We start from the raw sequence: 16053 nt of genomic DNA, 5'->3' as shown, positions 1-16053 counted from the left end.
GTGTTTTAGTAATGACATGGCCGAAGCAGCTCAACAACTCACCGTAGATGCCAACGGCTTCCATGAATTTCTGTCTCAAATACAATACGAAAATAACCCCAAAACAAGCGATAAAATGGCTAGTGGACAATTTGCTTCACCCACGAGGAGATCAAACAGTTGTCCTGAAGACCTAGCAAAGCAAAGCGATTATAAACAAAGGGAGAACGAGAATAAAGGCAGCGATAAAGGACCAATTCGTGAGACTTGGGAGATGGATAGTGGTACTCATGATCTGGGCAACTACGAACCAGCTTTACAACAACTCATGTCTGCTGCAACTGGTAAAGGACAATCTAGATCCTCTAACTTCTTAGAATTAGCGAATACGGTGAGTATATTGATCAATCTTTTATGGGTTTAGGTAGTAAAGGTTTGATCTTGTGATTTGGATGTCAGATATTCAGACATCGAGGTTTCAAGAATCATTTTTGGGGCGAAATTGAATCTTCATATTTTATAATTTTCTCATAAAAAAATCGTAGATTTACTTCTGATTTTTACGTACTTCCGTTATATTATATTACAAAGCCATACCGCCCTTCCCAAAGGATTTCAAATATTCTATTTTATATATCTTTTTGGCATGGAAACAAAGCGCGCTTATGGTAGATTCCATTGTATCTTCTAATTCAATAGCTCAGTTTGCGTTAGAATATCTCGATTCGTTTAGAACATGAAAGCTTTGTTATATATTTTTCAAATATACCAGCTCTAACAATTAGCTAGATCTTGAGAAAATTGCTGTAAATTTGGTAATAGTTTCTTGAGATTTCAATTAAATGTTTAACGGTGTATACATTAAATGGTTTTATTGTTGCCATCATATGTTGTTGCCATTGTATGAGATTCTCGCGTGGATTCTGTCAAAATAGTATAGAATTCAAAATAAAACTTCGAAATCATTCAATAATTTCAGCAATTTTTTCCATGGTTTTCTAATAATTTGTTCTTTATTTAAAAATCTCAAGCATTATCATCGTTATGAGAATATTCTAACCTGCGGCGAAACTGTTAATCACTGTCTCTTGTTGGTTTCTAAATATTTTTATTGTTAATTTAATGGTTTTCGGTGAGAACTAATTCAATCCACTAGCCATGATTGATATTTTCTAGTAAATTATTGGATTATTTGCTATAATATCCCATCTAACACGAATGTTTATCGTGTTTCTCAATTTTACACGGATAGAATAAGATAAACTGTAAGTTATTCTTTATTCATGACTAACAAGGCGTTTGTCTTGAGCACGGACAATCATCAGTAAGACTTCTTCTTTCTCGCTCATCTCTGAGACAGTCTGTCATCTTCGAAAACAAATTTCCTGATTCATGAAATAGTCTTTGTGTCTTGTTGATAATTATTCCGTGAATTTCCTTTCACAGGACGTTACGTAAATCATTCAAAACTAAGAACAAGAAATATTGTTTTTTATTTTCTTTCCTATGGTTAAATCATTTTCATCAACATACTCCACTTAGCCGCTGTGGGCCTTTGTATGACTAGATTCATTGCTACTTTTGACTATTTCTCCTGAAATCATCTAAAAATATTTGTAACCAACTTTTTCTTTACTTTTTTGAAAGAAATTTCTAGCAAAATATGAATTTAAAAACTCCAATATTTATTGATGTTTTCAAAGTTTTATTGTTGTATAAATAATAAATATTTTATAGATTTTCAGCCTCACTTCTCTCTTAAAATGTATACAAAATATTTTTGCATAGTATAAGTTATTCTAGAATGTACATCTTGGCCTTATATTGAAGTGTTAAATATTAAGAATGCCAGAAATAACCACTTCTAATAACCTCCGTATATTGTCATTCAAATTACTCCTAATATAGCGTGGGATTAGCCAATCAGAAACCAGTCTGTTAATAGTCTATATACTGAATACCTGCAATAACTTGGTTTACATTTTGAATAGCTATGGACCATGTGTTTGGCAGTATTGTGGTGTATTAGTAGATCATATAGTATGTGGAGTGCATTAGCCGATAACCTGCCCTGTCATGCATGCCATATTGCTATTGACCATTGTGTATACAAGTATTCTTTCTTGACGAGCAATTAGCACACCTGACTGAATAAACCATTCAACATGACTAGTTGCCTTTACAAATATGACTTAGAAATATACATAACTCATAGGTCAATTTTATGAATTTTTGATCAAGATTCATTAAGGATAATTGTCTTTCGTTATTATTCTGGTTATAGGTGTATTGGAATGTGATAATATTATTAATAATAATGGAAACTTTATTCTTTTTCTTGAATACAGTTGTAAATCTCTCTACGTATAGGCAATATTGACAACTGGCTACTTGAAATTGATTGATATATAAATGATATAGATATAGATATATGAAAAAAAAAATTAAGTCTGGGCTCTCCCAAATCTTATTTTTATAACAAAATATAATAACAATGAAAACTTTATTTTTAACATTTTTACAGCAATTATAAATCTCTCTACTTAAAGGCAATTTACAATTGACTACTCGAATATGACTTTACGAACACTTGAAAATTCACAAAACTAAACCTTTATCAATTCAGGATTATCTCATGCTTTGTTACCACAACAAAAAATGTAATAAGTGGATCTGATGATGATTTTCGTTACGCTCCTAAATATAGAATTCTGCTGCTTTTTCTCTAAACCTAATTCGTTCATCCTTTCTACAAACTCTGATGATTTGTTGGAGAAGACAACAAGGGTGCTGATGGTTTGTCAATTTATGAGTTCCAAATATTTAAGTTTCTTACGTTCAATAATAATAATAATAATGATAATGATGATAATAATAATAATATAACACTCTATATAGCGCTCAACCTATTAAGATATTCTAAAGTGCTTTACATCCATGGCTAGAAAATGAAGAAAACAAGATTCTATTATGAAAACAATATGAAATAAGAAAAATCACTAGATATCAATTATAAAATCTTGATCTAAAACTATATGTATATATAAAATCATATTAAGTTCAAATAAAAAATCAAAACCAGTAATATGTACTAAGCAAATATCTACTACATGAAAGTGTCCTTATAAAGATATGTCTTAAGTCTATGTGATAGATATGGTAGATAGATAGATAACTTTTATTTATCCACGGTAGATCCTTCAGGAGAAATTACATCATATCACTAATTAACTACAATTTCATCAAAGAATATACTAAGCTTACTAGACTAAACTTTTCTAAACTCACTACACTACACTAAACTATGAATGTATTTACAGTTATAAAAATAAAAATAAAAATAATGATATTACTCAAGGGAAAATAAAACCTGCTTTACAAGGATGCTGTGCCTTAACAATAATAGAATACGAAATAATGGTTAAATTTCATGTCGTAGCATTAAAGATTTAAAAGACTTTATAGTTGTAGCTGTTCTCAGTTCATTTGGTAAACTATTCCAGACTATGCAATATATTCATTAACATCCAACTGTTATGCACCATTAGCCACATAGTATGCGTTATCACTGTAGTAATTCATAATCTCTATGGCAGAGTAAAAATTTTTTCAAAAGAATTTTATATTGTCAATAATTGGTATGTCAAAAAGAATGTTATCTTGGGAAAGGTGCTGTTTTTATTTGGGGGGTGGGGGTGGGGTATTCGGTGTAAACTTCTTTAAAATAGTTGTTGGCCTCCTCCTTTCACTCAAATGATTTCATGACCCTTCTATTGAGTACGTACATACATACATACAACTTTATTTGTTTCAGCAGGTCTAAAAACTGGCAGCTATATAGCTGATGTGGACCTGCATATCTAACTAACTATTTAACAAACTATTTAAGATAAATAGAATAAAAAATTTAAAAAAAAAATCTAATAATGAATCTATAATAGAATTATAAAGGAGTCAACAAGGAACTAGTGTTTGTCAAAATAAAAGGCTTAATCCTCCACAAAAGTTTACACTTTTACTGTTGACCCTTCCCTATGAAGTCCCAGCGCTGACCCCAATAAAAGCATACATTTAACACTGTTTGAGCAACTAATTGCTTAATCCCAAATGTCAACACACTTATATGAATTCATTCTTCTCAAATAATGTAAAATAAAGCACCAAGTCAATATTAAATCACAGCATGAACAGTTGAAAACATCATTGATTGTATATTTTACTAAATATTTATTTTACATTTTTTGACCTTTTGTTGATAATACCAGTAGTTGAAGGGTTTGTTTTGTAATAATGTGGTAGGAAGATGTTTTCTTCTTTTAACACTAAAGAATTCATTAATTCCTTGTAGTATTGTAGGTTAGGGTACACTGTCAGATCATATATATGTGTATTTCTATTAGTGTATAAGCTGGTTCATCATTTTCATTATGTGTGTAAGATAGGTCTTTTACTCTGATGAAGGACTAGCGTCCGAAACATCAGTAAGTTTTTTCATCTTTTCACGGTGTATAATTTACCTGTTTCATTAGAAACACTGACGCAGCTCACACTAGTTTTTAGCTAGTTATCTCTTCCTATTTTATCTATTTAGATTTTAATGTCAAATTTTATTTCCTAATACTATTCAATTTGATTTGTACCTAACAAAAGTTGTATATAATCCTGTTATCAGAAAGAATAGTGAACAGAAAGAACAAATCCTGCTAATTCTTGTCATACAAGGATCATTATGACCTTAGATCTTTCATTAAATCAAACAGATTTGGATTATTGAGAAATAACCTGATGTTATCTGTCTGTTGTCAGCATTCTACTTCTGCATCTTATCCTCTATATTTTTGTTAATAACCTCTTTAACTAGACATGTTCTTTGAGGAGAATCTAACAATGCTCTTAAAGATATAGAGGATATTACATGGGCGTGCGGAGATACAAAATTTATCTTTGAGTGTTGAAAAGATATCTCAAAAGTGAGAGATTTTCAACACGAGAAGATAAATTTCGTATCTCCAAGCGCCCATGTAATATTCTGTTTATTATATATTTATCCATAAAATCAACTTAATAAGGTTTTTATTATTATAACTAACTAACTAATAGCTTAAATACACATGGTAACGATATTTTCACGTGAAAACATGCTATATATTTTCACATGTGAAAATATCAGTTTTTCGAAAAGGAGAAATATAGGTATTTTATAGATAATTATGTGATAAGATATCTTATTAGTTCATAGTGCATAAAAAGTAGTTGAGTTGTGAGACATTAGGTAATGATATTAGAGTGAGGCATTTAACCCATGAAATAAAAAATACACACAAAAAAAAAAACAAAAAAAAAACAATGGAATTAGGGTCTTCTAAAGTGCATTAGTCTAACCATCTATGTCAAGGTGACCACTCTAAATGAACACATATTTAACTCCAGAGAACTTTTGTTCTTTTGAATAAAATGTACAAATATAATAATACGAGAAAAAAGTTGTACAGACAATAACACAACATGGGGTCACGATATCCTTGAGACAAGCCAAGACAGAGCTGAAACAACCATATGACATGAAATACATGTACCTTACAAAACTAGATCAGCTATAATCTTGAACCAGTGAACACACATACAGTCTTGGAATGCTTAGAAAACATTTTTTTTCTAAAAAATTTTTGGTGATCATTTTGGAATTAAGGACAAATATTTTGATTGAAATAGAAGCCTAGTCAACCAGTTAACTTCTCTCATCCTGAAAATTAAAGTCATAGAATTGTGCGTAGAATTTGTTCTAAAAATTTTCTGAGTGTTTTTAGTGATTTAGAACTAATTGTGTTGGTTGTAATGGAGACCCAGTTCAGAACAATGTGTGGGATACATTTCCCTACATCATATGTAGCTTTTCCCCAGTACGCCAAGCTATACATGTTACGTCCACATCGTGTGAGTATTCAACATGTTACTAAAGTACACAACAGAGTTTAAATACATAATATTTATATACTGGCTGTTGCATATCACAAGGAAAATGCTGCCAGATTTATATAATACTTAAAACACTCATGAATAAATCATGAAGGAAACACAATAGAAATCATGACCATGAAGGAGGTTTTATATCTGATATAGATTCGTCTTCATTTGCATAAACTTTAACTTGGATTTTCTCTATCAAACTTGGTTCATTTCGTAAAGAATTCGGTACAGTATGAGAACATACATCAGGAGTTTTTTAAGCCGTTTAATAAACTCGCAGATCGTGTTTTATCGGGTCTAAAACCACTCGGCTACGCCTCGTGTTTTATACCCGATAAAATACTCCTGCTCGTTTATTAAACTACATATTTATACACGTGATTTATTTGTTATGGTTTAGTTGACCAATCAAATTATGAATTATTTATGAGGAAAACAATTGAAATTGAAATAAAAAACAATTGAAGTCAATAGATATTAGATACAGAATCATACTTTACATTCAACTTTAACATGGATTTACTCAGATAAACTCACTTCAACCAGACATTTAATAAGTAATATACAATAACCTATATTTTAATGAGGGTAAAGGCATTTATTTGTTGAGGGAGGATAACGAGAGTACCCATCAAAAAACCCTCCTAGCATAGTAGAGCAAAACACATTGAACAAACGCAGCTCCCATACTATGCTCTGCACATGGGGCTTAAACTAAATATTTGAACCCAATCTGTAAATAGGCTGTACAATAGATTGCCCTTATAAATGCCATACAGATAGGCTGCTCATATTATATATATTATTTCAAATTATCAGTTTACCATAGGTATACATTAACTTATTCTATTCTCTAAAGTATATTTATTTCCCAGGGATAAGTGTTTTTGTGGTAGACTTTCTGTAAATATTTTGATACTCAACACTGTATTTCAGATATTAATTACTGTGAAATTTAATCTTAATAAGCTGAAAAACGATTTTATCATGTTATCAGATGATAGAAAGATTATCTTATTGAATCTAGATACAAATCTTTACATTTTTTCACTAAAAGAAGTCATTAGAATTAATATTTTCAAAATTAAATAATTTTAGAAAATGGGTTTAAAAAATATCAACTCTGTTTTTGGTTAATAGGCTTCTTTGCCATTTATCTTTCAAAAATGTTTCCTAAGGTGGCAAAACTGTCAGGAAACATCGGGAAACAATGTTTCCATGCGGCAAAAACATTTTTTGCGTCTTGGAAGCAAAATTTGTTGCACGCACCAATGTTTCGCATTTGGCTAAACTGGGAAACATCGAGGAAACATGCGCGCGGTAAACATGTTTCCTCGTTTAGCCAGGGCCTATGTTTTACTGTTCCTAATTTTTTTCTTTATTTTTTCACAGCTTCATCTTGCTGCTCTAGCATCTCTGAAAAATGAAATCGTTGACGTTTCTGGAAAACTACAACAAGTGACAGAAGAAAGAGATTCCATCAAGACGAACATAGAATTCACAAATGAAGAACGTAAAGAACTGATACGTGACTATGAAGAAAGACTCTTGTCTCAAGCTCAGCAGAGTGAGGAACAGATCACTGAATTACAAAGCGTTATTGCTGAACTGAACAAGAAGTTAGCCAATGCATCAGCCAATAAGATAGAAGAACTGGAAGAAGTGGAATCACAGACGTCTGAGCATGGTAAAGAGAATTAAAATAATGATTAGTAATCATTGGCATCATGATTTAAGCTGCATCTCTGTTGTAATCATGTAGTGTCTATAATTTTTATCCTTACATTTATCATTCTTTATCATCAAATACATCATCATCATTATAATCATAATCATCACCATGATCATGATCATCATCGTGATCATCAGTGTCATCACTATCATCATGTATCATTAACATCATCATGTATCATCTATCAGCTATTATTACATCACCATCACCATAATTTTTATGATGGTTATGACTGTACCATCACACTGCCATCGTCACTATTATCATCATCATGTATCATCATCATGTATCATCATCATCACCATCACCATCATGTATTATCATCATGTATCATCATCATGTATCATCATCATGTATCATCATCATGTATCATCATCATGTATCATCATCATGTATCATCATCATGTATCATCATCATGTATCATCATCATGTATCATCATCATGTATCATCATCATGTATCATCACAATCATCATCATCATGTATCATCATCATGCATCATCATCATGTATCATCATCATGTATCATCATCAGCTATCATTACCATCACCATCATCACCATCATCAGCTATCATTACCATCACCATCACCATCATTCACCATCATCATCATTCTCTCCAAGTTTCACATCATCAACATATGTTCTGCAGGTTCTCGCAGCTCAGAGAGTCTAGAATCTCTTGAAGATGAAGATGAAGTAGACGATGAACTGTCTAAAGTTGTTGGTGACTTGGAGTTTGCCATCGAGAGAGAGAAACCAGAACCAAAAGACAACAAGAAAGATAAAGAGCCCATCAAAGTGACGGTGAAGGTGACTGACGATAAATCTAATAATGTAATAGAAGTGAGTAAAGCAGTGGGTAGCCGTGCGTCTACTGACAATAAATCACAGGAATGTAACCAGTTGATGGAAAAAGCACGACTGCTGAGGGAACAGTGCGTGGAACTCGAGAAGAAAAAACAAGTTTGTAAGTATAAAAGATTTTTATCCATCTTTACTTACTTCTTGTGCAACAGTGTTGCATTCTGAGTTGAGGAGCGAATTTTCTTGTTAGAAAAAGGACTTCTACTTGTGTACTTGTGCAACAGATGCTAATACGCGCGACATTCGCTCCGCATCTTCATTATCTGCATAACTTCTCATGCCAGGAGGCCCATATGGCCTGCACCTTGCAACACATCAATGTTGCTCGACACGTACTTTTTTATAGCCTGAAGGGTCATGGGTTTGCTTACACGCCCCTTGTGGAAATCAGCTTCAGTTAACGGGGCAAGCGTGTTTAGATAAAGTTAACCTACCTACCTATATTCAGTGATTCTGGTTTTGTTTGGATGTATAAACTAAGACTAATAGCATTTCGTTGTTCTTCAGTGGAGCGTCAGCTTCAACAAGCAAGCCTACGAGAGTATGTCGCAAGGAAGAAGTCCTCGAGTATCGGTAGCGAAGGACAATCACAGGTAAGATTCTCGTAAAACCCTTTTATGCAGATGTCCTAAGAAAACCATTAAACAGCTCTTCTCACATGATGGTGTGTGTCCAGGAATCGAATCCCAGTCACCTTAGCGAGAGGCGACCCATTAGTAGTGCGTACTCCCCCGTGATTCCCAGGAACACTAGGAATGAGACTAACATGGAAAGGTATCAGTTAATCTTACATGATATCTCGTGTTACAGGATGCGCAGACTCCATGTAATGAATGTGCAGGTCTGCGCACCAAGCTCAACCAAACCACACAAGAACTAGAGACATCGAGGCAGGAGATTAGCAGCTTTAGAGAAGAACGAGACAAGTTAAGGAAACGAGTAAGTAGAACTAAGATTGCGCGCTGAGGAATACCTGAGTTTCGACACTGACCAGTCTTATTGTATGGACGTGCCGTGACGTCGTGCCGTGACGTGACCGGTAACGCCGTGTCGTGACGTGACGTATCTCTATTGATTTGCCAAACACAACTAGACGTAAAAGAGAACGGCGTGCGCGCTGACAAATGGTGTTCAAAACGGCCGTTGACGTCGCGAACGTCTGTACAGTACCTGGTACTGGACGTGTAACTAGGCGAAATGGCCTTCTGGAATAGGCGTCACGAAGTCATCGGCCTTTTTGAGAGCCATTCGACTTACGGTCTGTCACGCAACGTAGGAAGTTACACCAGTATTTAAGAGTTTCATTACCATTTTAACCCGTATCTTCGATCAATCTTTCTTAGATTCTCGAAATGCAAGATCATCTCAAAGCTCTTCACCAAAAAACGATAAACTTTGAAACCAGGTCTCGTTCATCGAGCTTCCACGAACCGGGCTCCAAGTCACCACGGCAACCGAGAGCAAATCCTCCCCAACCAGGGGATCCCAGGGGACCCCACACAGGCAGTCGGTCGTTTCCTCGTCAGACGAGTTATAGCAGCAATGCTTCTGATGTGTCTAGTCGTGATGGCTTCTTGGCGGCGTCACCTCGTACAGCAAGACGATCAAGCATCGAGAACCTCAACAACTCCATGTCTAAAAGTCGTTCTCCCTCTACCCCCCGGCGATCTGTTACACTACCCGGTAACTACACGAGACGTGCTAGTGGTAGTAGTATGTCGGGGCAAGGGTTACCAGACAGCCCCACTATGACCCCCAGGGGAAGTGTCCAGTCTGTCGCGTCGAGTCAGTCGTTTTGGAGAGGGGCTGGCACTAGTGATTTAGGATCGTCGCAAGGTTCGTCTTCACAGGAGATAACAGTGATAGCGAGACCTGTGGATGATACCATGGATACAAGGACTAGTGGTGATCACTGTATTAGATCTTTGGTAAGTTATGGGATACCTGTGGTATTGTTTAATAATGAGAGATACGGTAAAATATTCTCACAACATCCGCCATCTACTGCGCATGTTCGGAACATGACGAACAGATATCGATTGAAATGCTTTCATTCATGTTAAAAATCTGACCCGGGCAAAAAATCTACTGCGCATGTTCGGATAGTGACGAACAGATATCGATTGAGATGCTTTCATTCATGTTAAAAATTTGACCCGGGTGAAAAATCTACTGCGCATGTCCGGATAGTGACGAACAGATATCGATTGAGATGCTTTCATTCATGTTAAAAATTTGACCCGGGCGAAAAATCTACTGCGCATGTTCGGATAGTGACGAACAGATATCGATTGAGATGCTTTCATTCATGTTAAAAATCTGACCCGGGCGAAAAATCTACTGCGCATGTTCGGATAGTGACGAACAGATATCGATCGTAAAAGTGCGCATTTCAACGTAGTCTGATTGTTTTAGCGAGAATGATGAGACGAGATGGACTAATACTTTTTTTCATTTCCAGAGTCAACTACCAGAGTTCGCTAATGGTCGCTTACCTAACGAGCTCCTACGGTCACTGCGCAGCTGCAGGAACTTACAAGATGTCTACAAAGTGTTGTTTAGTTACTGTGATGATCAAGCGGACAAGAAGCTCAAGGAATATGAACTAGAAATAGAGAGATTAAACTGTACCGTTGAACATTTACAGTCACAGATCAACGTCTTGTGTCTGTCACTGGAGGAGAGTCGTGAAAACGCTGAAAAAATGTGTGTTTTGATGGGCAAATATGAATCTAACAGCACTGCTTCTCAGCTCTCGTTAACCTTCTGTGACAAGGTTATCGAAACGTATGAAGTATTACTACAGCTTTCCGAGTCAGAACAGTCTTGTTTATTAGCTAATTGTAAAGCTGCTGGTGTGAAAACCGGTTTAAATTCGTCATACCGGTTATTATATCCAGAAAATTTGATAAAGGATGATCAGTCTGATGACGTAGACGCGTGTCTTGTGCGCAGGCGCACGGCAGAAACAGAAGCGCGTTCTCTTTTACAAAAACTTGACAAAGATTTAGAAGAACAATACATCAAGGAGCAGCCTTGGGAATCCGTGTCGTCCCGCAGTAGAACAAGTTCGGGATCCTCGAACGAGAACATGGAGTTCACGCGCGAGGAGGAAACAAGGCTAAAGAGTTATATTCAACAGTTGAAATCTGAACGATTAACAGTAGGATCAACGGTATTGGAACTGCAAGGTGTTCATGATGTACCAGAACCACAAAAAATAGATTCACTAGACCCTAAACTAGACCTGGAGAATGCTGTCTTGATGCAGGAATTAATGGCACTCAAGGAGGAGAAGGCGGAACTCAAAGCTAAGAATTATTTAATTGAAAAAGAAAAGAAAGCTCTTGAACTGAAAATCAACTCGCGTGAGGCACACGAACAGGCGTATCTACTGCAGATTGAACAACTCAAGTCTGAGATAAGAGAAGAATTGAAAAAAAGACGAAGAATAGAAAAAGAAAGAGATGCTGGGAATAAGGTAAAATCAACATTGAATAATCATTTATGCTGAAAGAGTAGCAATAATGGAGATATTGATGATTGATGATAATGATGGCGATGAAGACGGTGATTGATTCTACGGTGATGATGATGGTGATGATGATGGTGATGGTTGGTGATGATGGTGGTGATGATACGTGATGATGATGTTACAACAGATAAAGTACCGCAAGTCACATCCCACATGGAAACGAGCACTTACGAGTACTAAGTGATCAGAGTCTCAAGCGTCTCATCGGGTATGCTGGTCATAGCAAGGGGTTAATCATCTACGGTCTAGGGGCCGACTAACCTCTCCCTTAGGCTTCGGCCGAGCTTCCTGATCAGTCTATGAATCCAGGGATAGCGGCGTCGGGGCCGAAATCTCCGGCGTAGCCGTAAATGCTTCGCGCTGCCATACGACGGTTCAGCACTCGATGTCTGGAAGTATGGTCCTTAATTAACAATTAAAATATATTCGAAAAAAACTATTTAGCAGATGCTTAGACCAGTGATGGTGCGTAGAGATGATGAAAATTATTAAAATTGATAAATTATTACTGTGATATAGATACATCATGATAGTGATACACGATGATGATGATGAAAACCTAATGATGTTGATAATATATAATGATTATGGTTGATAATGATGATGGTGTTGTTGATGATACATGATGTTAAACCCACATGATAATACATGGTGCATGATGATGATACTCGATGATGATGATGATAATGAATGATGATACATGATACATGATGATACATGATGATGATACATGATGATGATACATGATGATGATACATGATACATGATGATGATACATGATACATGATGATTATAATACCGTATGTGTTTTTATCACCAGGATGGTAACCTATCTTCCGGTAATCAATCCAGCTCTGGTTCAGGATCAGGTAACTTGTCAGACATCCGTATCAGTGATGATGACTTACCAACAGATCTACACGAGGCAGCAATTCGTGAGAAGAAGCTTCGCGCTCGTATTAAAGAGCTGATGGAGGCGCTCGAGAGCCTGTCGAAAAACTCCGAAACCAGACACACTCAGACAGCGGAGTACGTGAGTGACTTGAAGAGAGCGAACGGAGCGCTGGTCGCTGCTTACGAGAAAGCAAAGAAGAAACATGCTGCGAGGCTACGAAAATTGGAACAGCAAATGATGTGTGTTGTGGAACGACATGACGCGCAGGTATGGTGTATGCTAATGGTAATAATGATAATGGTAATACTCAGACGGTGGTGTTGGTGGGGATGATTATGATTATAATAATGAAGATGATAATGAAGATGATGGCGATGATTACGTTGGAGATAACCGATGATGATGATGGTGATGATGATGATGATGGTGGTGATGATGATGATGATGATGGTGGTGGTGATGATGATGGTGGTGGTGGTGATGATGATGGTGGTGATGATGATGGTGATGATGATGATGGTGATGATGGTGATGATGATGGTGGTAGTGGTGGTGATGATGATGGTGATGATGATGATGGTGGTGGTGATGATGATGGTGATGATGATGGTGGTGGTGGTGATGATGATGGTGATGATGATGATGGTGGTGGCGATGATGGTGATGACGATGTTGGTGGGGATGATTAAAGGACAGGTACTAAACTCCACGTAAGATTAAACCAAGGCTACTACATTTTAATCTAAACAATTAACTTTGTTCTAACTATTCTTGTTGTGCAGGTTCGAACCCTAAAAGAAAGAATCTCATTACTAGAAGAAGAAGTGTCGAGTAGACAGAATGAAACTGCTCTATAAGATAACGATGATGGAAACGACGTTGTAAAAGGGTGTGGTTTATCCCTACCTCTTGCTCCGCCCAACTGTTTTGACAGTTAAAAAGAATCGCTAGTATTTCGTCCACAAGGAAAGAAAGGACCAAGGACTTGCAATTTTTGAATTACGAACGGGTTGTCAAGACATTCATCTTAAGGTTCTAAGGTGAACGTTTCTTGGAAATACGCCGGTGTTGTGGAAGCACGGGTTAATCGAAGTCAGTAGTGATCACAATAAGCCTGTGAAGAAACATCGACAAACAAGGAAAAGGAAACGGTTTTCTGTTTAACATAGACGATCTTGTTCTACGGGGTTATTTGATCTACCTAACCTGAGCCTGCAGTCCTTTTGTTCTGCGGTTGGTAAGGAAACAATCTGAATGAAAGAGATTAACCAATGATATTAACCCGCTTTTTCTGTTTCCCTTTTACGATCTTGTCCAATCAAAAAGATGAAAGTTGATGCTTTTCAAAATCCTTTATCTTATGACGTCGATCGCTGACCTAAAGGAATGCATGCTCAGCTACACGAAGGGTTCAAACGATAGTCAACAGTCAGTTGTACAATCGAATCAATTATTGTATTGCAGACATTGCTCACTAGTGAGTAGTACTTTGTTTGTACGGACCCATTCCTCCGCCCACACCGGACAAAAAATACCTCGGAAGAATGGGGAATATAAGGATGTTTTCAATCAGTCAAACCATTCTATCTTTAAAATATACCTTGCTCTGATTGGTCGGCTATTCGTCCAATCAAAACATGTGTGATTGACGTCACAAACAATGAAACGAATCAATTTTTGAAGGAGAACTTCAAATCACTTCTCATCACTAGATTTCTGTTCTTATGTTTCACAGGGAAAGTCACTTGCGCTTCATGTGGTTTCATGGGTTTTGAAGGGATCCCAAACGAGTTTAAGTTAATAACATTTCTTATCAAAAATTTTGCATGCGAATTATTATTTTTTACGCTTAAAATGCTATGAATTAAATTGAAAGTCAATAAAGTCTTGTGTAAAGAAAGCAAAACGAAATAAAAGCTGAAAAAGTAACTATCATTAATGATGTCACGGAAGGGTTATTAGATTGAACAAGAAATCAATCTTGTTCTCATAGCCATTATTCATTTCTGCGCAAACTCGGCCAAATAAATTATTCTCTGGAGCATGCACAGTGAGAAAAAAGGCACTGGTAACGAGATTGATGACAGATCTGAGTACAACTATTACACATGCGTAGTTTTGTACAAATTATGACATGCGCAGTTTAGTACAAGTGTATGACATGCGCAGTTTAGTACAAGTATATGACACATGCGCAGTTTAGTACAAGTATATGACACATGCGCAGTTTAGTACAAGTATATGACACATGCGCAGTTTAGTATAACATGTAAAACTTCATCCCACAAGTATTAACGCTTCCTGAGAAATAGCCTTGTTTTCTAAAGCAGGTTTTGGCATTATCACTCCATTGCACGAGTCCTCACAGGACAGGGATTGTGGTACCTCATCGCTGCATTATTTTTGGTGTAAACGGACTGAGAAGAGGACTTTATTGACCTCGTCAGTACATTGTTTATCATCGAGATGAAGCGGTTAAATAGAATGAGGGTTTGTGCTTGTGTTGACTGTAGTCAGAATGCATTGGGAAATAAATCTTTCCTTTTCTACACTTGGTTTTATACTCTATAACTGGTAAAGGGTATTTTTAACATGCTGATGTAGCCACCTAATAATGAGCATCATGGTTTGGGTAGGAGTATGTTGATTGACGAAATTTTTTTTGTTTTTTGAAAGAACAAATTAATATGCAAGAAATAACGATCTTCTCAAAGAATTTGATGGAGTTAGCGACACGTGCGCGCATCTCACCAGTTTTCAACACTCAAGTTCAAATTCCTAGAAAAAGAAAGGTAATTCTGCCAACAAAAAAAACCCATTACTCTCACATTTCTGTGAGAAACTTTCGTTCATTCGTTTTTTCTGTAATTTAAGATCTGTTGAAGCGATCTCTCTATTTTTCCTTCATCGCCGGTATCTCTCACCTCATGATTATTCAGTAATGATAAAAGGGTAAATTTTACACCGTGAAGAGAGGAAAAAGCTTACTGACGTTTCGGACGCTAGTCCTTCGTCGGAGAAAAAGAAATTATTTAAAGTCACACTTGCTTCCTGAATAATACGGTCTTTACAAAAAGAAT

The 16053-nt window shown here is 36.1% G+C and overlaps 1 protein-coding gene across 1 annotated transcript in view; it reads left to right on the top strand.

The window, feature by feature from the left end:
* The window catches only part of LOC116296258 (uncharacterized), a 16069-nt gene extending 547 nt beyond the window's left edge, over window positions 1-15522 (top strand). The window contains exons 2-10 of the mRNA XM_031704256.2: window positions 10-370; window positions 7339-7633; window positions 8329-8646; window positions 9051-9136; window positions 9354-9482; window positions 9887-10471; window positions 11005-12024; window positions 12899-13240; window positions 13756-15522. Of these exons, the coding sequence (XP_031560116.2) occupies window positions 10-370; window positions 7339-7633; window positions 8329-8646; window positions 9051-9136; window positions 9354-9482; window positions 9887-10471; window positions 11005-12024; window positions 12899-13240; window positions 13756-13830 (3211 nt within the window). The 3' untranslated portion in view covers window positions 13831-15522. The remainder of the gene's footprint in view (window positions 1-9; window positions 371-7338; window positions 7634-8328; window positions 8647-9050; window positions 9137-9353; window positions 9483-9886; window positions 10472-11004; window positions 12025-12898; window positions 13241-13755) is intronic.
* Window positions 15523-16053: the final 531 nt, after the last annotated feature.

Source organism: Actinia tenebrosa, unplaced genomic scaffold (assembly GCF_029948245.1).
Source record: "Actinia tenebrosa isolate PJP-AT-01 unplaced genomic scaffold, QUT_ActTen_1.0 PGA_scaffold4__44_contigs__length_22323623, whole genome shotgun sequence".
Lineage (NCBI taxonomy): Eukaryota > Metazoa > Cnidaria > Anthozoa > Actiniaria > Actiniidae > Actinia > Actinia tenebrosa.
This window is presented reverse-complemented; position numbering and strand designations above follow the sequence as displayed.